At 43.8% G+C, this 24081-nt stretch overlaps 1 protein-coding gene across 1 annotated transcript in view; it reads right to left on the reverse strand.

Moving 5' to 3' along the window:
- The window catches only part of MYO16 (myosin XVI), a 419267-nt gene that overhangs the window by 192412 nt on the left and 202774 nt on the right, over positions 1-24081 (reverse strand). The window contains exons 16-19 of the mRNA XM_057707440.1: positions 13054-13165; positions 9495-9612; positions 8669-8740; positions 6122-6263 (exon numbers count right to left, since the gene is read on the reverse strand). Of these exons, the coding sequence (XP_057563423.1) occupies positions 6122-6263; positions 8669-8740; positions 9495-9612; positions 13054-13165 (444 nt within the window). The remainder of the gene's footprint in view (positions 1-6121; positions 6264-8668; positions 8741-9494; positions 9613-13053; positions 13166-24081) is intronic.

Here is a 24081-nt window from a genome sequence, read left to right on the forward strand (position 1 = left end):
CTAACGGTGCAGGTATAATCCATAACCCAGGAGGCATTTGTGATGGTTTGCCTGCAGTGCAGGGGACAGTACTCCACCTCAGGCCCCCAGAGCTCCCTAAACTAAGATACTGACTTCCTGTCTCTAATGGGTGAGGTCCTTAGCAAACTCTCGGTTATAGCTGCAAATCTAATCCTCTGAAAATAATCTTAAAAAGATTAACATCCTTACTGTCATATTAGCGCAGTAGAAATTACGTTACTCATCTATCCGGTGGTATATCAGCATATGTTTTTAAAAATTACAGATTTTATCTAAAATGAAAAAGATAACTTTCTAATTTAAAAAAGGTCAACAACAAAATCATACAAAAAATAATTTGACCTAAAAATTCTCAAGAACTACCAGGGAACTGTAACCCACATTGGAGGTACTATTTCAGAATTTATTAACTTGTTTAATCAACATATTGAGAAGTTAATACAGTCCAGGCACATTTATTTCTTTGAGGGGAGAGTCTATTAATCCTTCCAATTATATGGAAAACTGTGTGTGTTGTTTATGCCATTCATCAGATTCTCAAATCAGACTTCGATCTAAAAAAAGATCCAAATATGCTATAACATTCTGTAAGTACATTAAGTGCTACCTGATTGCATCAACGAGGAACAAATGGAAATTGTAAGAAATTTGGATACCATTTCAATGTAATATGCAGCGAAACACTCTCTTCTGTTTAAAATCCTTGGAAACTTAACAAACGGGCACACACACCACTAACTATTTATAACTAATAGTATACAAACTGAATTCTCAGTAGAACAAAACCAAGGAGAATTCCCAAAGGAAAGCGTAAGCCATAAATCCACTTAGCCCCACTAATTCACCTGACACTCTTTTCTGAACATCAAGGTAAAGGTCAACCTTCCCTGCCATTCCAGAAGTCAGTCTTTAGACCAGATACAGATTATCCAAAATGCGGCGCGCGGTTCTTTTTTAAACCCAGCCTTCAGATTTCTTCAAGGCTATCAGTACTTCTTCTCTATTTGAAACATTTGTTGCCTCTAATTAAGAAAGAGCAGCAAGTCTCATCTACGAAAAGTGCCAGTTTTCTGAATATGAACATGAAATTGCTTGTTCCGACCGTACTAGCGCAGATACGCTGCGTGCATTTTGATGCCTCTGATGTTGTCAGATGCTGGAGGGGATTGTGTTCACCTGACACCCCGATAGGACCTTAAATTCACATCCTACTGGACATGCTCTTTTGTCTCATTTCAGAGAGTGAGTCGTCAGTTGTGAGACATCAGGACCCACTGTTAACATCTCCATCCTTTACGAGACTCAGCCAGACGGCTGCAGGACACATGTGCCACACGACAATACGCTGATGAAAATCTTTCTAGACACCTAGAACATCCCATGCTGACTTACAAAATCATTTTCCTATAATTAAACCACGTGAATTTAGAAACAGGATAAGATGCCCAAAATATCCAACTGAGTTCAGGAATTAAATCATTACACTGATATGTGAATTTTAAAACAAAAAAATTCTTAAAGAAAATAACTTCAATCTCTTTTTAAAACAGTCCAGCTTTCTCACGGGTATACCTGTTCAATACTTCTTTCTTTGATTTAAACCACATTACAGTTATACTGGGTAGGAGAAGGAAGACAATAGTTTGAGAAATTTCCCAAGCACTATCTTTTTTCCAACAGCCTTCTTTTCTCTCTCCTGGATCCACCTCAGTTCCTGGGATGGTGACCCCTGCCTCTTGGTGAGAGACAGGGTCACTTTGATGTTTCAAGCTCGGAGCCTTCATCCCAGCTTGACCTCATCCACCCACCGGTCCCCGGATGCCTACAGGGTCGGCACCTCCCAGAGCCGCAGTTCCCCTCGTCCAATGCTTCCTCCGCTGAGTGGCCAGTTCCTTTGCGCAGGCACCGCTGCCTCACCTGTCCATGCAAGGACACCACGTGACTTTTTTCTCAAGGAACCCCCACCCAGTGGAAAATATTATGGTTACAAAGCTGCATGGACTCAATTATTGCAGCAATCAAACCACAAATCGTGCTCTGGACCCTAAGCTGGTATTCTGCAAATGTCATAAACGTGCCAGAAGAGACTGGGAACAAAGGCAGGGTGTGGAAACTGATCACTGCACGTCCATCAGCACTGGTTACCGCAAAACTCAGCCAACACAGAAGTCACCTCAGATCCCGGCAGTGTTCGAGAACAGCCACATTCCTATTCTTAAAGAACGAATTGTTTCCTTCATTGGCTATTCTCCAAACAAGCAAGATGCCCAAATCAACACAAGACAAGAGACTGGACCATATCTAGGGTTTCTACCACGTCCTCTGTCTGCATTTTTCCTCAATCCACACTTCTCTGCAGATAAGCTACCATAAACTAGGAAGTCTTCTTTCCAGCCACAACCACAAAGATGTTACTGTAGCAACCACTCCCGCTGTGTCAGGCACGTGCTGACAGCTCTGTGTGATCTCTTTCATCCTCAGGTAATCCTGGAAACCAACCCAAGTTCTTGCAGCCCGAGTGCTGTCCAAAGGAACAGGCCTGGACACAGGAGAACTCAGGGTGAATGTGGGTTGAAGTACACTCTAGGGTTTGGTATCTGAAGACACTTGGAGAACTCTCCCGAAGTTTCTATATTAATCATAAATTGCAGCTGAATGTAATTAATCCTAAATTACTTAAATGTTTAGGTTTAGCTCAGCAAAAATATCAAAAGAATGTAATATAGTATAAGCATATGTAAGACCCCCACAGGCTCAGTGACAAACAAAAAAACCTCCATGTGTATGCCTGAAATTCAGTTTATGTACTGTACTATACCTGCATGCCAAATTGTACTGTTCAAAAATGCGGACTTCAGATCGTGCAGACATCAATAAACAAATGAATGAATGAATGAAGTAAATCTCCAACAGCCCTCTACTGAGTTATCTCCTAAACTTCGTCTATTTATAACCTTCAATCTAGTTACTGTTGGGGTGCTTCTACGTGTCCCCATATATATAAACCATTGTAGTCAGAACTCATGAGGAAAATGAGTGAAAATAAACTGTAGGTTCCTGCATCTGAAGACATTTGGAGACCTCTCCCCAAGTTTCCACAACCCCTCTGCCTGTTCAAGGCTCTCTTGGCTGACAGGTGCTTCTGCAGTAGGCAAGTTTATACCAAAACTCTGTTGAACATGTCACGTCAATTCAGGAAAAATAGACATTTAGCACTGATAATTCAATCCTGGGAATGTAAGGGCAGCAACTGTGAGACAGGTCCAGTTTCAGGAGATGCAAAAAAAGTATTTATCATCTGAACATTTTTAAGTTATTATTATTCAATACACCTCTGTAAGAATCTCTACCTCATTTCACAATCACAAGGATGATAAACCTATTTGGAATCCAGGTAGAAAAAGTTGAAGTTTAAAAATGTATAATATGATTAACATTGTACCTATTTTGCTATAATCCAGACAACGAACACAGCATTCTAAGAACAAACATGTCATCTGCTTAAATTTCACTTGTCTTCCCTTTATAACTTGTTAGAATATATCTTATTTATATTTATTCTCTTTTGCAAATTATACAAAAATTACATAGTGTGGAAAATATTTCCCATCAACATCAAGGGTGCCTGCCCACATTACCCAGGGATATCTATCTATCTATCTATCTATCTATCTATCTATCTATCTATCTATATCTATCTATCCATTCATTCATCTATCTGTCATCTATTATCTATCTATCCATCTATCTATCATGTATCTATCCATCCATCTATCATCTATTATCTATCTAACCATCCATCTATCTATCCATCCATCCATCTATCCATCTATCTATATACTATCATCTATTATCTATTTATCTATTATCATCTATTATCTATCTATCTATGTATCACCTATCTATCATCTATTTATCTATCTATCTATCTATCCATCCATCTATCCATCCATCCATCTATCTATATACTATCATCTATTATCTATATCTATCTATCTATCATCTCTCTATCCATCCATCCATCCATCCATCTATCTACCTATGTATCTATCTATCTATCAGAAATCTTTTCTGACATGATTACAAAATTTCAAGAAAAATTGAGGATTCATAAACAATAAAAGCCTAGTGTACGTTTATCCAAATTTTGAGATCTCTCTGTGACTTAGGAAATGGGTCTATAAATCTACAAATCTTTAAGCTTTCCATGAATTTTGACGAATTAGAAATACTGCAAACATGACCTTTCTCTGCATTACTTTTGGATTTAAATTCAGGTTTGGGTGACCCATGATAGAAATACAGACGAAAACATGGGAGTTATGACTCAATGAGAATACTATCTTTTAGGAGTTAAACTTATGATACACTAATTCACCTCCAATTTCCCAATAATCACTGTCCTTACTCACTTGCTTAGTAAAGAATCAGAAAGACAAGACTCACATCATAAATTTGCACATTGACACAGTAGCAATATTCCCTCTGAAAGGGAAATAATGTGTTTTCCAAGGCTTATGTTTTCATTTTTCCTGTGTGCAGCCAAAAATCTAGACTATGTGGAAGTTTTTTCAACTATATAATGTAAGGCTCTGTAAGATTTAAATGGCAAATGGAAATTTTCTAAAAGTTTTTATGTGCAGCTGGATTTATATGTTAATTTTTTTAATGTCAACTTCAGCAGAGCTGCCAATAATTTTATACAAGATTAATCTGGTAGCCTTAGCCTACTATTATTATTCTGTGAATCATCTTCACATTTAAAGGAAAATCACAAGTTAACTGATGGTAAGAAATAACAACAAAATCCTGAATCCTCACCACATCCAAGAGCAATGTACATCTGCTAACACACAGGTAGCACGAGAGCAACCCTCAAGTCACGGACTGTGTGTTGAACACGCTGAGCAAGGTGCAGGGCATTTATTATGCGTGTATTTTAATGAGAATTTAGTATGCCTTTGTCCTTGAAATCTTCTGAGATGTCTGTATCTATTTAAGAACTTTCCCATTAATACATGTTCGTTTGGACTTCCCTGGTGGTTAAGAATCCGCCTGCCAGTGCAGGGGACATGGGTTTCATCCCTGGGCTGGGAAGATCCCACATGCCGAGGAGCAACTAAGCCCGTGCACCACAACTACTGAGTCCGTGTGCTGCAACTACTGAAGCCTGTGCACCTAGAGTCCGTACTCCACAACAAGAGAAGCCACTGCAATGAGAAGCTTGCACATTGCAACAAAGAGTAGTCCCTATTCTTCGCAACTTGAGAAAGCCCACAGGGAGCAACGAAGACCCACCACAGCCAATAAGTAAACAAATAAATAAATAAATTTAAAAAATACATGTTACTTCTAATGTTTTCTAAGTCACCTCTTAAAGGAGCAGTTGTCAGGAATTTGGTGAAGTTTTTATGGGCAAGAAAGAAATCCTCAAGAGGTTTTCTTCAGAGACCAGCACAGGAGTAAAGACTTCTGGATGCAGTTTTACTTCCAATGGCCTGCCCCGCCCCAGGTCATGACTAGTGACAAGAATATTAACAAAGTTTTCCATTGACAAGATGCCAAGGAGATCTATGATTTCTAGATGATCAGACAGCCCTGAAAAGCTACTGCTTAAAGACGACCAAGGCCAGGGGTCAAGACGGTTACCATAGAGATGCTTCATCAAACAACCCACCAAACAAGAGAAGGAACCGGGAGGAACTGCCCAGCCGAAACACATCATCCGGTCGGTTCTGGGGAGACAAGGGCTTCTCGACAGACTGAAGTGCTTTAGATATTCCTGAACTGTCTTCTTCCCAGATTTACACATTTCTTAATACTTCTTGGTGCTCAAAAGGTCACAGATGCCTTCATTCCAGAGAGATTGCATTTGCGTCTCTATGCAGGAGAGATGATTTGCGTTTGTGGGGGGAGAGGGCTTAAATCCTTTAAGAGTAGTCAATCAAATTCTTGACGTAAAATCACCTTGCTAAAGTGAAATGTATTCATGATACTTTAACTTACGGGTGACACCGGATCATGAAGCATCTTTAACAGTGAGCCTAGTTAAGGCGCTACGACGGGAACAACAGCAGTGACCGGCATCCATCACACCTACCTGCTGGGCTCCTCTTGACAGCGGAGGCAACAATTCACCGCGTTCACCAAAAAGCTGAACAGACGACTGTACAAGGACTTGGCCAGGAGGTCCCGGTACAACTCAGCCATCTCCACGCTGTGTCGTCGCGTGACCATCTCTCCTGGGAGCAGGAAGGGGAGGAGCCGTAAGCACAGGACGTTCCCTCGCTCAGAAGCCAACAACAGAGCTGTGCTGGTCCAACTTATCCCTCCACACCCACAGACATCAGAGGATGTTAAAAACGTATCATGACTCTAATAAACGACGTCTCTGCCGGTTATTACAAAAACACATCTGTCTGGAGTGCGTGTCATACACACTGCACTCTTATTTGCCGTAAATGCAGACCACAGCTTTTGACCCCCGTGTAGCCTGTGTCATTTCCTTCCGGTGAGGGAACCGACTCTTTGCAGGGCCCTTAACAAGCTTTCTGCTAACGGCTCACTGATTGGGAGTGGAGTCGTCCTCAAGGCATCTGGAGTCCTGGCCATCTGGAAAATGAGTCATCTTTTAAATATTTTCAAAGAAATGATCCTACTAGCCAATATGGGGGTTAGGAGTTTGGGAGCAAGATTGGACCTTAAGGTAGAAATTTCTGTGTTATTCGCAAAGCGGTGGTGATTGAAATCTTGAGTAATAACATTTTGAGAGGAGAAGAGACTAGAGAAGAAACCAAGAAAAAAATAAGTGAGGATGATCTGGGATTGAGGCTGGGCCAGCACTTACGCGGGAGAGTTGGGAGGGAGGGAGAATCTAGTTCACATCTTATAGCTTTGGCCGACCTGGGTACCACTGCAACTCAGGCCCACAGGGATCCAGTAATAGGATGCTGACTGCGGGAAATGAGGGCTTAGTGAGTTGTCAGTCAACGGAGGTACAGGTAAGGGAGAGCCGCCTCTGAGACAAGCTGAGATCAAACAAACAAACAAAAAAGCACCAGCGGGTCAGAAAGGGTCAAGCAGCTATGAGTTTAAGGCCACTGAGATGGAACCAGACACAGTGGCAGTGAAAGCAGGTGTCACTTATGATGTTATAGAATTGAGGTCTCTAGAGTCCACGTGACTGCAGGGCTCTCACCCACATGGCAGGGGAGTAAGGAGGGAGGCCTGAATATATCAAATTATAGATATTAATGGTGAGTTCAATGTTTCTTTAAGAAGTCATGAGGGGTAGGGGAGGTGTGGAATGGAAGTTTGGGATTAGCAGATGCAAATTATTACATATAGAATGAATAAACAACAAGGTCCTAGTGTAGAGCACAGCGAATTAGATTCAATATCCTGGGATAGACCATAATGGAAAAGAATGTGAAAAATAACATACACATATGTCAAACTGAATCACTATGCCGTACAGCAGAAATTAACATAACATTGTAAATCAACCGTATTTCAATAAAAGTCATGAGGACGAATAATGCATTTGGAGAACTTCAAGAAACCGTATTATTGGGTGCTTCTAGGCCCTCCAAAGGGACGATGTTTTCTCTAAAGGAGTTGGAGTGTCCTTTAAAGGCTGTTACCCATGGATGAAAATCATATTTGCATTTCAGAAAGATTATTGCAGAAGCAAGGTAAAGTGCGGTAAGGCCAGATGAAAGATTAATCAGATTCTCTTGCCATCATCTAGGTAAAGAGAGACAGCTTAAGGGAGTGGTTATGGAAACGAAGGGAAGGTAGTGAGAAGGAGAGGTATTTGTGGGGTAGGACGGGCACGTGTCTGATCTACTCAGCGGAGAAGGAGACGGAGGAGGACGAGGTAGCGAGAATGACTTTTGGGCAACTGAGTGGAAAATGGGAAATCCGCAAAGTCTGGGAACATGGAAAGGAACCTCCAGGGACGAGGCAGAAACTATAAGCCACGTACCGAAGTATCTGCAAGTAGGTCCAGTGGGAACAGCAGGTAAGAAGAGCAGTGGTTTTGAGAAAAAAACATCGGACGGATGGTGATTCCTCAAAATTACAACAGAGAGGCAGCTTGGTAAGGCAACGGTTTATAGCGGGTAAGTGGAGAGCGTTCAGGAAAGCCACTCTCGTGCCACTCGTGCAGATCCAACAGCACCGAGGTTCACCTCCGGAGTCAGATGGCATCAGAGTCTAATTCTGAGCACACCATCTACTAGTGGTTTGATGTTCAACCTTGTCTAGCCTCTTTGAATCCCAGTTTTCTCATTCATTAAAAAGGAAATAGTGCAGTCAACCCCTTAGCAATTTGTGAGAACTAAAGATTCCAACGTTTATAGCACCTGCCACAACCCCCTTCAGTTCTTAAGTGCCCAGTAAGTGGTGGCTCTTATTCTGCCTGGTGGGGAAGAGAGGAAAAGGATGCTCCTCATGGAAGAGGGCAGCCTGGTGCCACACACACAAACGCATCCAATATTCTAATGGAATAAATCCTCTTCGGATTGATGGCTTTGTTTGTCTAAAATGCCTCATTAGCTAAAAAGGGCGACCAGCTCATCAGGATGGTCTCTCTAGAGCATAACGACTTTCACAAGGGTGAAAGGCAAAGTGCAGAAAAACTTACCCTTAAAATACTGGATATCAGTTGTTAAAGCAGACGCCAGTTCATCCGTTGATACTTGCAACATTCCGGCCACTGAAATGAAAGCGGTAACGAAAGCATAAAGTTAAGATATACTTTTGACAGCGAGAACACGGTATTTTATAATTGAGAAGTTTGTATAGACCCATTCGGAAATATGTGTATTAAAGAAACTAAACGACCACTGCAATTCACAAATTCGGCCAGAAAAACAGCTTCATCAAAACGTTAACGAGTTCTTGGGGCTTGTGCATTAAATCATTGCAGGATTTTTTCCCTCCTGCCCTCACAAATGGCCCTGAATGCTTTTTCCCAATTCCTGGTTAAATTACTTTGATATGAGGTGAAGATAAAGCTGGTCGCGACAACCTGTGGTTTCAAGGTATTTTGAAAAAATCTGGGAGTGACTAAAAAAGGCAACTTCAAGGGAGAGAGAGGTTTTTGGCAATATCTTTAAAGGGATGTAACTGTGTCCTGTTTAAACATTTAGCTAATAACATGCCCCCCAAATATATGGGGTGGCAGGGGAAGGGGCAGAGAATCCTTAGAACCATATAAATAAACCCAGTAAAGTGCCAAGCATCAACACTGTTACAGTGGTGGGCAGCGTGAGAACAGAAACGTACATCGTCTTCCCTCACATAACCAGAAAGAAGAAAGACGACAGCGGGTACAGTTCTCTTTTCCCCACCACCCGCCCTGAATCCTACTCCAGCCCTAAGGGGTGATTCCACGTGACTTTTCTGTGCTGTGTCACCATCTACTGGCCAGTCTGCAAAGCTGCACGTCCACGACCTGTTCCACTGACCTTGTTCCAGAAGCTGGAGGTCAGACACAAACGCGGAGTCCGCCTCGGTCAGAGCAGTGAACCGAATGTCTCCAAGGTGTAATATGGCGGCTAGAATCACACACAGGTTCTCCACCTCCTACACGGTTGACAAATAGAGAAGATGAGCCGTGTTGCTTAGAAGAAAGATGCAAAGACCAATCCTCTGGAAAACCTCCAAGTAGGTTAAAAAAAAAAGAGAGAGATGTGCGTGCTGTTAGCGGGGCTGTGATTTTTCAGACCCAGAATGTCCCGGTAGAGAACTACCGATCTCGAGCTCAAAATCAAAATCTGGTAACTCAATGCTCGTTCTCCAAGTCAGCGTTCCTGTTCCTTAAGCAAAAGAGAGTGAGGGGGTGATATACATGATATACATGATATAAATGAATGGTTTCTGGGTAAGTAACAGGATGAAGTGTGAGTGGGTGTGTAACAGTGGTCTGACTGGCTGGACATCACTTATAGTGTCAGACTTCACACGTGTCCCCCCAGGGCTGGCAGAACTGGAATCCAAGGCTAAGCCGACTTCAGGGTCCTGCAGCTGTTTCATCAGAGAACACGTGTCATCGTGTCCATCCCTTAGTTCTCTCTGTTATGAAATGCTATTATGCTTACAGAATTGATCATTTCTTCTGGAACATCAATGGAGTAGCGATGAAAACATCCATGACTAAATAAACAAAATGCTAGTTTTTAAAGGCATTTTAAGGAAAACTCAGAAAAAAATGGATGTTACCAGGAAGGATGAGAGTGCTTGCTGGAAGAATATCTGAGAACCTGGAACACTGCATAAAGCAAGAAATTAGACATCAAATTTGGTTTTGGGCAGCCATTTGGGGGTAAGAATGATAAGTCAAGGAAAGGCTGTAAGTTAAAAGGTACTTGTCCAGAATCACAAATATTTCGTGTGACGATATCAATTGTAAATGTGGTTAAGCCCCATTTAGGGCAAGTGACGTAGCCTTTGAAATTCCCAGTTTCCTAATTTGTAATCTGGGAAGAAAAAGCTCCTCCCTGTGGAAGTTTTTCTAAGAACAATTCTCATTTGCTTTATAAATATACAGTTGATACAATATGGTCCTTGAGACGTCTGTGGCAGACCTTTCGGTTTTCACGACAAATTGCAATTTTATTACCTTTAAAATGGGAGCTTTGACAAGGATAATCTGTAATTTTCAGGTATAGTACTCCGTGTTTGTGGCATTACTTAGAAATGCTTTTGGTAACCTCCAAAGCAAAAGTTAGTGTCTCTAATTGTATTTATTTGTGCTTGTCTGAATAACATTTTCCGAGCACCTTAAGCTACTTGACAACTCTCACCGTTTTTTCAATTTTATTTTTTTTTTTAATTAAAAATTTTTTTTGGCTGCTTTGGGTCTTTGTTGCTGCATGCGGGTTTTCTCTAGTTGCGGTGCAGGGGCTTTTCCTTGTGGTGGCTTCTCTTGTTGCGGGGCACAGGCTCTAGGTACCTGGGCTTCAGTAGTTGCAGCACGGGGGTTCAGTAGTTGTGGCTCACAGGCTTAGTTGCTCTGCAGCATGTGGGCTCTTCCCGGAACAGGGTTCGAACCCATGTCCCCTGCATTGGCAGGTGGATTCTTAACCACCGCACCACCAGGGAAGTCCCTCGCCTTTTTTTAAAAAAAATAAATCCACTAACTCCACATGAAATTTCCCAGTGCCCTAGGAGAGAGGCACTTCTGGATACAGACAGCAAGACTTTGCAGTGTCCTCAAGGATCTTGCAGTTCAGTGAAGGAGACAGAGCTGTGAAAAGTAGCCTGAATACGAGTTACAGTGTGGTGACACCGTGACAGAGGCAGAAATAAGCTGCTCTGTGAGCAGGGGGCGGGGCAGCTGTTCTGTGTGCGTCTGCAGAGAGCAACCCCCCTGCCGTCCTGCTGGCCGGCTCAGTGGTGGTGATGGAGGATGGGGTGGAGGCACCCTTATGGTCACACCTCTCAGGACCCCAGTCATAAGCTTGGATTCAAGGGTCTCGTCAGCCCAGAAATACACTCCTCCCAGTCTTACAGGATATGATCTCTTCCTCCTGAATGGACTAAATCGTCACCATCCCAGTCACCCCGAAGGTCAAGAAGAAGTGATTACCTTCCTGGCTTTTGTTTAATTGCACATATGTCTGTCACCAAAGAACCTGTTAAATCTCCCACGCACCACCTTAGGCAGAACGTGTATTTTGCTTGCCCCGCCTTTGAGGCTCAGTCATGGAGTTTTAAGCCCTGTTTCCAAGCAGCTGATATTTCGGTGGAATGGTTCCTTACCCACCTCTGTATCTCAGGTTCCCATAAGGAAGCAGAGATTGCAGACACGTGGGAAGGAAAAACAATACAAAAAAGTGCAACAGTAGCAAATGCAAAGACAGAGGAGTACCAATGGGTGGGAGCTAGTTCCGGAAAGACAGAAATACGGAGACTGGAGGAGCACAGCCACAGAACAAAGCGCCCCACGACCACACGTCCCCGGAATCCCAGGCTCTGAACGGGGTGAGTCTGGGATGAAGCCAAAGCCCCGCGTTCATTCACTGGGGGCGAGTGCCCGCCTCCTTCCTCGTCCTTTGTGCTGTCTTGCAACCCCTTCCACCCACTCACGGCCCCGGAGCCTTGTGGACAAGGGAAAAGACAAAGACTCAAACCAGTCACCTTACGGGTTTCAGGGGGCAAAAAAAAAGGATACTTCAATCTGTGCGTAAACCTGGGCTCCTGAACTACGGGCATACCTAAGCTACCCACGCGGCCTTACACTGATCACTAATGAGGAACTGGCTGTAATGCCAAGTGATGCCGTGTTTAATGAGTGGCACATGGAGAGGATGTGGAAGGGAAGGGGATTTGTGGGAATTTCAGGTCTCAGGCTCAGGTCATTTCATACCTCTTATTCTCCAGACCTGTGCTATTCGATTCAGTAGACACTAACCACACAAGGCTATTTTGATTTAAATGAATCAGCACCAAGACACATTAAAAACCCATTTCCTCCGTCTCACTAGCCTCCTCTCCAGTACCCGGCAGCCCCACGTGGCCAGTGGCTGCTGTGCTGTTCGCAGACCTTGAGCATTTCTAGGGTCACAGAAATTTCCACTGCAGAGCAGTGGGTTTAAACCCTTTAAATAGTACTTGTCAGCTTTGTACTGCTTGTGGGTATTTGATCATTCTTGAAGAATGAAAAAAAGAATCATGTTGTTCAAGAAGATATTTTAATAAAGTGATTAGATTACTTTTCAAAGTGACTCTTGGCAGTAAACACTTCCTTCAGTCTGCCAGTTTTCTCTTGAGTCAGTCAAAGCAAAGTTCTTTCATCTGTTTTCCTCACATGGTTTCAATGAGAAAAGGTCTCGACCACCTTCTTAAGGATGCAGCCCACCCTCTACTTGTCTTCTTGGTACCTGTGGCCCTGCGCATAGGGCTCCTGTCTAGCTTCTACTAGAATGAAAACCCCAGGAGGCAGGGAGGTGTTTTTGAATGAATAACTTTTATAAAGTAGTAGAGGGTTGATTTTCTCAGTGGAATACTTATGGCATGACTCACCAGGTTACTGAAGCCAATTACATTCAGGGCTTGTTTCAAGACAGCGAATTTCTCCCTGTTCAGAGAACGCTCTACTGTTGAGACATCATCTCGAAGGGTCTGGTGCAAATACCTGTGAGGAGGAAAAGCACACAGCTTGAAGGGTTGGCTCCTGGTCAAACCCCAGTGGTTAAAAGTCACTTCAGCCATTTTTGGTCTCCAGAATAATGGAAATCACCTGGACACCGTGTCCCCATGTGTTTATAAGGCTTTGGTCCATAATAGCACATGATGTTTCCGGAAAGAAGAAAAGTTCTTGTTGTACCAGAACATATTTACACTGTTTTACTTGGTTCTTACTCGAGCTGCACCCTTCCCCGGAGAAGGTCAGGAGTGTCTTATGTATTTCATTCAGATAGTTGGCAGGCTCTACTGTATGGTTTGTAATTAATATTTGTAGTAGGGATTTAAAATTTAGAGAAATGTATTATTTCTTCTTGTCAATATCTTTTAATTACGAGGTGGCTGATTAACTCGATTTATTCCTTTCATTCAATAAATGCAAAGGAATCACCTACGAAATACACAATATTAGCAGCTGGGGATAGGAAGATAACAGGCTCATCCTTGGAGGCTCAAGACCAAAGACAGCATGTCCACGGGCAGAGACAAGAGAAGACACGGCTGCCATGCAATATGGAAGCAGAATAAGAGAGATGAACTTGGCCTGATTGCGAGAGTATAGGGAGGGGAAAAGGAGGAAAGCTATGGGTGGGGAGGAGGCTTTGGTTCCAAGAGCTGACACCTGAGTAAGGATTCACCAAGCAAATCCAAGACCCAGGGGTGTCCCTGGAACCATTAGCAGCACATACAAAGGGACACAGGCTGGAACATGCGTGATGTACGTGGGGAACTTGAGCAGGTCAGGAAAATCAGAGCCTCCAGTGAGAAGAGCAGAGTGTGAGGAGGTCAGACCAGCAGCCGGAGTGGTGTGTATCTTGCAGAAGAGCTTCCATGATGTCTTGGAAGGATTGGGCTGTCCCAAGGTTCTGGAAGCAAAGAACGGGCAAGGGCAGATTGGTGTTTCAGAAAGAATATTCTGGTAGCCCAGTGAGATTCCCTGGAAAGGAGCCAGTGGGGCCAGTGAGAGGCCAGCAGGGAAGAAAAGTGGAGGAGCTGGAGAGGCAGATGGGCAGGAGGAGGGCCTGGCTGGTCACAGGAGAGCAGAAAAGAGAGGCGTCAATCATGCTTTGCAATGTTCCGTCTGGGCAAGCGGGGCGGATGCAGGCCTCAGTCATCCATACAGGTTTCTCAAGAGGAGAAGCGTGTTTTCGAGAGAAGAAGACTTGTATTTTATCATAGTCGTGTTCACTTTGAACTACTTGCTAAAGTTCAAGTGGTATTCCAAGAATTAATTGGCTGTAAGGATCTGAAGTTCAGAAAAGACCAGAAAACAGGGTCTGGAAGTCATCAGCATGCAGGTGACTAAACCACGGGAGGGGATGAGCTCCTGGGAAGGAGAAGAAAGAATGGACAGCAAAGAGACTGTGGGAGCGAGGGATGGGGTGGTGCGGAGAGGACGCAGACTCTGTCGGTGTGGACGTGGGGTCTGGGAGGACTTCTTTGTCCTCGGCCTTGACTGGGACGGGTAGAAGTGAGACAGCCCAGTGGATGAGGTGGGGAGTGGGAGAGACTTCAGGAGGCTTAAAAGCTGAGGTCGAAGCACATAAAGACAGGAAGAAACGAAAAGAAAGGGAGAAGGAAGTTGCTGAGGAAGAAGGCTTGGACTCGGGGCAACGTGGAGGGACAACGCCTTCTCCCTGTTCAGATCAGGGGATGAATGTGGCCTAATGGCCGGAGGCATCTCGGCAGGTAGAGGGACCACTGCTCGTGGCTTTGATGTTTTAGGAGAGAAAGTAGTTGAGGTTTAGATGACACGGCAAACTGGCCTTGAGGAAGGTCAGGAGACTCTAGGACACTGGTTGTGGAGAAGGGACATTGCGGCCAAGAAGGGAGACACAGGAGGTTTAGCTGATGCAGCCCAGACCCAGCGGGGAGCTGAGGACCAGCTCCCGGGGGGCTTTCTCTTTCTGCAGAGGATGAGTGAGCTGGGGTTTGGGGCCCTGGGACCAAAGGGAGAGGTCAAGGGAAACAGTATTAGCAAGGGGTTGGGTTATGATAGGCAGAGCCATGTTGCCTAAAATTCACAAAATTCTAGTGACTCAAAAGCCTTAACGATAAGAAGTTGTAAGGACTGTTAATTCCTCTTGTTCTCACAGCAGTTTTCCATCCTTCTTCCTGGTGCCATCTTTTCTCTCCCACTTGTTGATCACATCATAGGTTAGAATTCTACTCAGAGTGGCCACCTGACATCTTGCAAAGAACAATTAGCTCTCATTTAACATGACAGAGTCAAATATGCAAAACACCAGGGTTCCTCTTCGCATCTTAAAAGTTAATCAATTAACAAGTTCTGCCTATGGAGAACTCAAATACTTCTTTAAACCTCAGTATCCCCCACCCTGTGTGTCTTTATGGTGGGAATTTACAGCAGCTCTGACGTTCTCCGTGAAGCGGTGTGAATATAACAGCTAAATTCTGGGCAGAAGGAGCCCTGTGAAATTCACCTGGGTGGTCCAGACAGGGCTACTGAGTCTGTAACGGCCCAGGAGAAACCCAACCGAAAGAGGGGATTTTAGAGGGCAGTTGGCCTGATGGCAGGATTGATGCTTTAAGACTCATTGTATTTTCCTCCATAATCAGAAAACTTATCGATATGAGGATGATCCAAAAAAATAGGCCTCAGTGTCTTCCATACAAAGTTTACATCTGTCCCACTATTCAATAACATCTAGGTTGATTTCACTAGAAATATCAGTCTTACTCATCAGCAAAACTGTATCTTAAAGTGGGAAAATTAGTATCAGAAAAAAACTAAACGTTTACTTTTGGAGATGAAAAACACTTGTTTTCCGTTTGAAATCATTTAATAGTGAAACCACACACAGGAAGGATAGAGGAATCCTAGAAAAGTGTGTCTAGTAAAACATTACAACCAAGAATCTGAGACGGAATTGAGTTCTATTTGACCCCTTCTGATGACATTTTAAACTTTTATCTTAGTATCTGTAAAATGGAGTAAAAATAAATTAAAAGTGAAGTAAAAAAATTCTCCACTTCTAGTTCATGATGACTTCATGATAATTAAATAAGATGCTCTATGAGCTATATGCTTTCTATACTCAGATTGCAATGTGCTTGCAGAATAAGAGTATCTCCTGGAAAAAATATACCTTGCCTATGTGGGGAACTTTAAGTCACTGTGCTCTGTCATTAATGACTCTCTTAATCAGATAAGCAACTAAGCCAAACAAAATAAGGAACATTTTGAGAAATTATAACACATGCTATTAACAATGTAGAATTTTTTAAACTACAAAATATGCTTGTCTGTTCTTCTCAGATAAAAGTAATAAACAGATAAAAGAAGATCATAGTTTTCATTTCTTGATTATTTTTCCCGTGTGAATCACCTGAAGGTTGACAATCACATGTGCATTTCCACATGTTTTTAACACTTGAAAATTGGTAAGAATGACTGTAGGCCATGGTTTATAGACGTCCCTGCAGACTAGCCGCGCTCCACTGGTGTTTTCCCCCTAATCGCAACATAGTGGTTGAAACCCACCCAGTGCGAGTGGTTCATCTGATAGCTTCCAACTTTGTCACCTGTTAATTAATGGTCCCACAATTCCCAGTACTCAAACCTCAGAACTCAACATTCATTGTCTTTTATACTATCTTTTATGTCTCAAAATCATATACTTATAGCTCAAAGGATCTGGGTTAATTTTTAATCGTCCTCTTTGAATTCATACATAACTCAGAACAGTAACGTTTGGCGACGTATAGATATCTCCATGTCCAGAGCCAGAACCATCAGAGACTTATCATTCATGGAACCAAGAAGCATTGCTGTTTTGTTTTCAAAAGACTGACACGTCAAGGGAATGCTCCAGATGGTGTTTCCACCACAGAGTAGAAGACTGTAACATGTAGTCTGTATCATGTTAAAAATCACAGACGGATTAATACTGTTCGACTAACTCTGCTCAAAGGGAAAGGCGGTGAGAACTGAGAACATGTGTCAAATACTCCACTAGATGTTTCAGAGGCCCTTTTTCCCGGTGAATCTTCACACGGATGCTAAGAAGCAGAGCTATTATTGTGCCATTTAAGACAAAAGGGAACTGAAGCTTGTTTAAGACTTCCAAGCCAGGAATTGGCCAACGGACACACACTCTGTTTACCCCTCTGGGCCTCTCAGCTCTCCTGCAGGGGGATGGAAGAGGAGGGAGACTTAATAGCATCACAAGGCATCTTCCTTGAGTTAACATTTTGCTTGAAAATGTGGGGGGAAGGTAAATAAGAAGTGGAATTATTATTATACGTGGATGTGTTTTAAATAGAATGCAGCCTCAGGCGGTTCTAAGATTTCATAGGATATTTTATGATTAGTGTATTCTCTTCTGACTCAACTCTGTCGGTGCACTCCCGGCATGAAATGGAGCAGCTGTAACCAAGCAGGACCCTATGGGGCTTTCTTGGGACAGACTCCCCCCACCCCCACCGCATCTTCCACCTGCCTCTTGTTCATGGAAAACTTTAGCTCCCTAGGTCTTCCCTGAGTTCCAAAGAATAAATGTCACCAGAGAAATGAGAAAATGCAAAAGCAAAGGAAAACAGTCAAGTAAGACCAAATAATAATAGCTTAACCATTAAACAAAGTCAAGGACCTTTAGTTCCTCCTCTAGGGCTGTAGGGAATACTCTGACCATGTCCTTTGAGCTGTTTTGCAGATGCTGAAACCCCCACCGACAGAAAAAGTTAACTTACGCTGCCCACAAACACACAGACGCCAGGCTGGCTGGAACCAGAAGGTTCATGATGTTGGCTCCCGATCGTCTCACCACCAACCACTCAGAAGAGTGTCCGTGAGCTGATCACCCTGCACCACTCTTCCTCACCCTGTTCTCAAAAGCTTTCCCTGAAAGCCAACCAGGAGTTTGGGTCTTTTGAGTCCTTGCTTGGTGCCTGCAATACGTGCTGCACTTTCCTTCACCATAACCTGGTGGTGTAGACTGGCTTCACTGCGTGTGGGCAAGTGGACACAGCTTTGATTCGGTAACAAGTCACAGCTCAGCGAAGCCTCTGAGCAATGCTTCAGAGCACAGGCTGCCTCTTTGGGCAGGGTCTCTGTCACCTTGGGGAGGCCTCCAGGGCATGGCTGAAGCATCTTTGACATAACGATGGAATTTAGCGACGGCTGGTGCAGCCAAGCGACTTGATGAACTCATTTATTAGTTCTAGAAAAGGTTTTGTTTGTTTGTTTGTTTTGGGTAGGTTCCCTGGATCTCCCCCCTCCCCTGCCCATTTTTTAAAAAATAAAACCTGATGGTGAGTTATTTTGAACAACCACGTTTATACATCTCATTTTTAAAGATCAGTATGAGAAAAGCACCCCTGCACCAAATATACAAATAATTTTGTTTTCACTTACATAAGAAAATAGCAAACCAGATGAATATGTATTACAATTGAACAGTGCAAAATTCTACTTGGGCTTTGAATAAGAAAAGGTTTTCATTACAAATTAACTTTATTTACAATAAGTCAATAACAGTAACAGTGGACCCGTGCTGCTTCTAATCAGCTGTTCCACTGTCATGACAGAAAACAGCATCGCAGGAATGCATCTTCTAAGGTGGGTCAAGTTTACAGGCAAAGTCATGTGTGTGTCTGTGGTGTACGTGCCTGCGAGTGTGTGACTGAAGGGGTGTGTGCGTGTATGTTGACACCTATGCTTCGTGGCAATGGAAACCGGATAAACACAACCTGGAATAAATTTCTTATGTGTAGACGGCAAACTAAAAATGCTAACTCCCCAGGATAAGGCACTACTCCGACAAGAGGACTGGGAATTATTCAAGGTGGCAGCGATCTGATCTGAATATCAAATGCAAACGATGACCTTTCGCAAAAAAAAACAATTTCAAGGGCCTGGGTCCCCCTCCAGGCACAGGTACCCTCCTCTCTCACAGCCGTGCCGTGCCGTCCCGGACACACTGAAACTGCAGACTTGCGAGCGGTGGGTGAGTAAGTCTGGAGATGTGACGCGCAGCACAGGGACTGCAATCAATGGGTAGCGTGCTAGAAGCAGCAAAGTCCTAAGACGCCAGATTTCAATAGTTGTCCCCACAAAAAGAGAAATGATGACTATGAGAGGTGACTGAGGTGTCTGCTAACACGAGAGTGACATCATGTTTTAATACACAAGCATATCAAACCAACACATTGCATCCCTTAAACCTACACAATGTTGGATGTCACTTATATCTCAAACATTAACTGATTAACTTAAAAATAAATGAACGAACAAAAGCAGCTGCCCTGCCCGTGAGGACCAGGCACCCTTGTTCAGCCGACAGGAAATGCCTCTCGTGTGCTCAGGACACACGGAGAATAAACGAGATCACTGCTTCAAACCATGTGCCTGGCGCGTTCATGGGGTCTGGGCTCACAGACCACAAACAGCATTTTTTGCTGGTGTTTGATCTGCCACATAAACACAAAAGAACAATGTCTTCTCGACCACGGGCAAAGCTGCCTGCTACTTGGGGACGTTTCATATGTAAACAGAAACCAGATAAGGCAAAACCAAACAGCTGGCATTGACAAAGACGGCTCTGCTTACTAGCTTACTGGAAGATGGTAACCTGCCACTTCCTGCCGCCCCAGCCCCACCTTCTCCTCAAAGGAAATTCTTTTCTTTATTGTTTTAAAACTCTCTGGAAAGTATTAACTAATTTTAACCCCCCCCCCCGGAATATGAATAAGATTTTTTATTAACCACAGGTTCAGATCCCTAAATCTCCCCCAATGAAAATGTTGATATATTAGCCACAAACCATTTTGTTTGGAGAGAGAACAGCCTGCCAGTGGTCTTCAGGAAAACAACAGAACCCATTTAATAAATTACACATTCAGAACCACTTCAGGTCTTGTGACATTCCCAAAATAGTTTGTCCATATTTTTCTAATCAGTCAGAATATTTCTTCAAGACATCTGGCAGAGCAAATTCTAAACTCTTACCATCTTTCAAACAGGGACTGCTTCTGGTGAACTCACTTACTTCTTGAAAACGGAGGTGGAGACACCAGAACAGAGCAGCTGCCTCCTGCACAGAGGGCCCAGGACACGTGTTTGGGGGGCCCTGTCCTCAGCCTTGTGTCCGGCGGGGGCCCCTCCTGCCAAAAGAGGGGCATCTTTTCCTTCTCGCAGAGACAGAGAACCAGCAGTGATTAGACGAGTGAATCAATGAAATGGGGAGAAAGAGAAGTTTTTGCACAGAGTGGGTGGCTGGGTCTGGCCTTCTGCGTCTGCCGGGTGGACGAGGGGCGTTCTGTATCTCCCCCACGTCCAGGTCACACCGGACCAGCTCTGGCTCTGTGTGTGGGGAGCGGCGGCAAGTATGTCCACATAAAGAGGCCTCCGCCAGGGCTGAACAGGCGCAAAAGTCCTCCTTAGGGGCAATCTCACCGAAAGCCCTGTGTAAGGTCATATCCACAACACTGTGATCAAGGATGGACTCGAACGTAACCCTGGGTGAGCAGACACCTGCATCCAAACGCCTGCAACCTGCAAATGCTCCCGACCGCGCTGCCACACGTGACCGTGTAGGGACAGTCAGTACTGATGCGTGGCTTCTGGGTTCTGGGACCCGGCTTGGACGTACATGGCCGTCTGTGCAGCGCTAACTATGTGGAGACTCCACGCTGCTTGAAACCCACCATCGGATCCAGTAGGCTTTTTCAACTCGGCAGGTCTAAAGGGAATTCTAATTTCTGCTCCAGGGAATCATTTCTATCACCTACTCCATGTCGCTCTCTTTTCTTTCCGTTTCTCTGATCAGGGCCCTCTTCCTCCTCCTTTGCTGGCCGGAAATTTGACTAACGGGGTTGGTGCTTCTTTCACAGGGAATCTGAGAGGTGCACCTTCCTCCAGGGTCCCCACAGCCTCCAGCACCTAGAGATCAGCTCAGCTCACCTCCCGCCCACCCGGGGGCGGAGAGAGGGCTGCAGAGTCTCCATCCCCACCCACTGAAACCACCCAAGCACTGCAGGAGCCTCTGCCTCCAATCTCACCTCCAATCCACTTTCCTCCTTGCAGTCAAGGTGCAAATTTAGTGAGCTCTCCTCCCAAATCAAAATGCGTCGATGGCTTCCAGTTGCCTTTGAAATACTAGCTCCCCGGCAAGGCTCGCCCAGCCACACCATGGAATCCAGCACTCCTCCAACTGCTGGTCAGGACAAAGCCACTCTCATTCCCTCTGAGCTCTTGCCGCACAGAACTTCCTTCCCTCCTTCGTACAGACCCCCCTCTCACCTACCCCTGTGCTCTCCACTCGGAACAGAGTCCACACACAAGCCAGGGTGAGTCCTGCTTTCCTCACACGCCACTTGCTCTGGGGAGTCTTGGAGGCTGGATGTGCTTCCTGTGAGCTCAACAAACCTCTGCACTTCCTTCACAACAGTGCTTCATCAGACCCTATTAAAATCTCCCGGGTAGGTATTCCCACCAAAAAGGCAAGGCTGGACTTTGAATCCCACCCAGACAGAGCATGCCAAGCAGCTGTCACTCTGGATTGAAGAGGATGAGTGTACAGGTGAGCCCTCCATCAGATCAACCTTCCCCAATTTTACTGCCATCATGTCACCTCTCTACTTAGAAATATTTCACCTACATGAGGAATCGTCTTGTGTGTTTTCCCCAACGCCCCATGACACAGCTCTACCCCATCAAACCGTACTTATTCTGCTGCACTTTCTCTGCCCTCACTGTAGCTGGCCACCTATAACTTGGCATTGACCCACCGTCTGTGCTCTGGCACTGCCCACCAGGATTCTCTTCCTGCCAGACCCCTGTGCCAGGGCCAGACCAGGCCACACACCTGGAACAAAACCTCCCTGTTCCAGCCATACTCTCTGCCTTGTTAATTTTATGTCAGCTTGGCGGGGCCACAGGTGCCCGGATATTTTATTATCAAGTATCATTATTATTCTGGGTGTGTCTGGGAGGGTGTTTCTGGGTTAAATTAACACGTGAATTGTTGAACTGAGTAAAGCAGACTGCCCTCTCTGACTTGACAGGCGCCATCCAGTCCTATGGAAAACCGGAACAGAACAGAAAGCAAGAGGGGACTCCTCGCCTGACTGTCTCAAGCCGGGACACTGTCTTTTCCCGTTCACAGACTTGAAGTGAAACATCAGCTTTTCTCGGGTCTTGAGCCTGACTGCTTTTGGACTGGAACTTATACTGTCAGCTCTGCTGGGGCTCTAGCTGGCCCACTGCAGCTTTGGGGACTTCTCAGCCTCCATGATTGCGTGAAATCAATTATATATATGCGTGTACACACACACATACACACACATGTGGATGTCTATGTACACATATATACACACAAAGAGATGTATTCCTCCCCACTTTACTTATTCACACATTAACACACTTAAATACTTAATAGTTCTCATTGAACATACACAACTTAAATGCCATCAACTGGACTCCTTTTGGATAGAGATCACGTCGACTGTGTTCCTAATCTAGCTTCTCGTAAACTCTAAGTCAGTACTGACTGCGTGGTCGTTCGCATATACACCTGCACGCTTCCATGTGTGCCCCCACGTTTTCAGATACACCCGGTGGGTTCTGTTTATACCTGGTAGGTTCCCAATATACCTGGGAGGGGCCATAGGTCGTTGGTTGGTAAGTAAGCAGTGAACACAAACTTCTTTCTTTGGCCAAAGCTTGGCAAAAGTGAGTGAAAAATCGATGTCATAAAATTCAATCATTCTTTTGCCAAAATAAAACCAAAACAAAGGAGGAATTTCTTTGGGAAATGTTCTAGTGAAGAAAGCTTAGTATAAGACACAAACACGCAAATACGTGATCAGAGGTGATAGACGTGCCTTAAATTCTTTAAGGAGTGGCAGGATGGAAGTATGAGAAAATAGAAAGGAGGGGAGGAGTGAGGAAATAATAAACCATTTCGAAACAGAAAAATAAATAGTTCACTTAATTAGTCTGACGGCCTTTCCAGATAATGTAATTAGACAAATAGAAAACTTAACCTTTCTGGAAAAAATTGCACGTCCACACGCAAGCAAAAAGAGACACAACCATGTACAAGAGCTCACAGCCCTGGCATCATGACAGCATCCACAGCTTATGCTAGAATGTCTCTGTCATAACAGTAAGAAACACCAGCACCTCCATTTTAGCAAATTGGGATTTTTGTAAAGAAGTTAAAATGAATAAAATAAAAACATACTGCATCCACAATTTTAAAACAGTTTTTAAATAAAATTCAGGAAAATCTCAAACACAATACCTTAGTAAAATGCAGGTAATACCTAATAAAGTAATCTTGCCCAAGGCTAAGTATGCAACTAGATGATTTCAGAAATGGGATATTAGAACTGGTTATTTCAGGAGAGGTTCATAAATTAATTTAAACTAAATACCCCAATTTTTCTTTTTGATAAATATCAATTCTCACTGAAAAGCTAAATAAAATTGTTGGCACACACAAAAATACGCCTTTACTCATAACTGACCCAAATGTCATCTGGTAAAAAGGGATGGAAAATGTGGCCTCTACTCCAAGATCTACTATTCTATTGCACCTCTTTTTGCTCCTATTTTTGAATATTTTCTTGTAAAATATGTCTGTTGGACCTTTCCTTGTGATTATAAACGTGCTACATGTTTTTAATAAAATTATACATTATATAAAATATAGTTCACGTGTAATATTACAACACAGAACTTTAAGAATCAGATCCAAGATAATCTAAAGGGAAAATGGTTAGACCTAAGTCCTTAGCACTCAACGTGAGCTCTTTACTTATTCTCAGTTCAGTTCTAAACTTCTTTGAACTCCTCCAGTATTTCCACCTGTATGCTAAATTTGAACTACTTATTAATAA

Source organism: Hippopotamus amphibius, chromosome 14 (genome assembly GCF_030028045.1).
Source record: "Hippopotamus amphibius kiboko isolate mHipAmp2 chromosome 14, mHipAmp2.hap2, whole genome shotgun sequence".
Taxonomy (NCBI): domain Eukaryota; kingdom Metazoa; phylum Chordata; class Mammalia; order Artiodactyla; family Hippopotamidae; genus Hippopotamus; species Hippopotamus amphibius.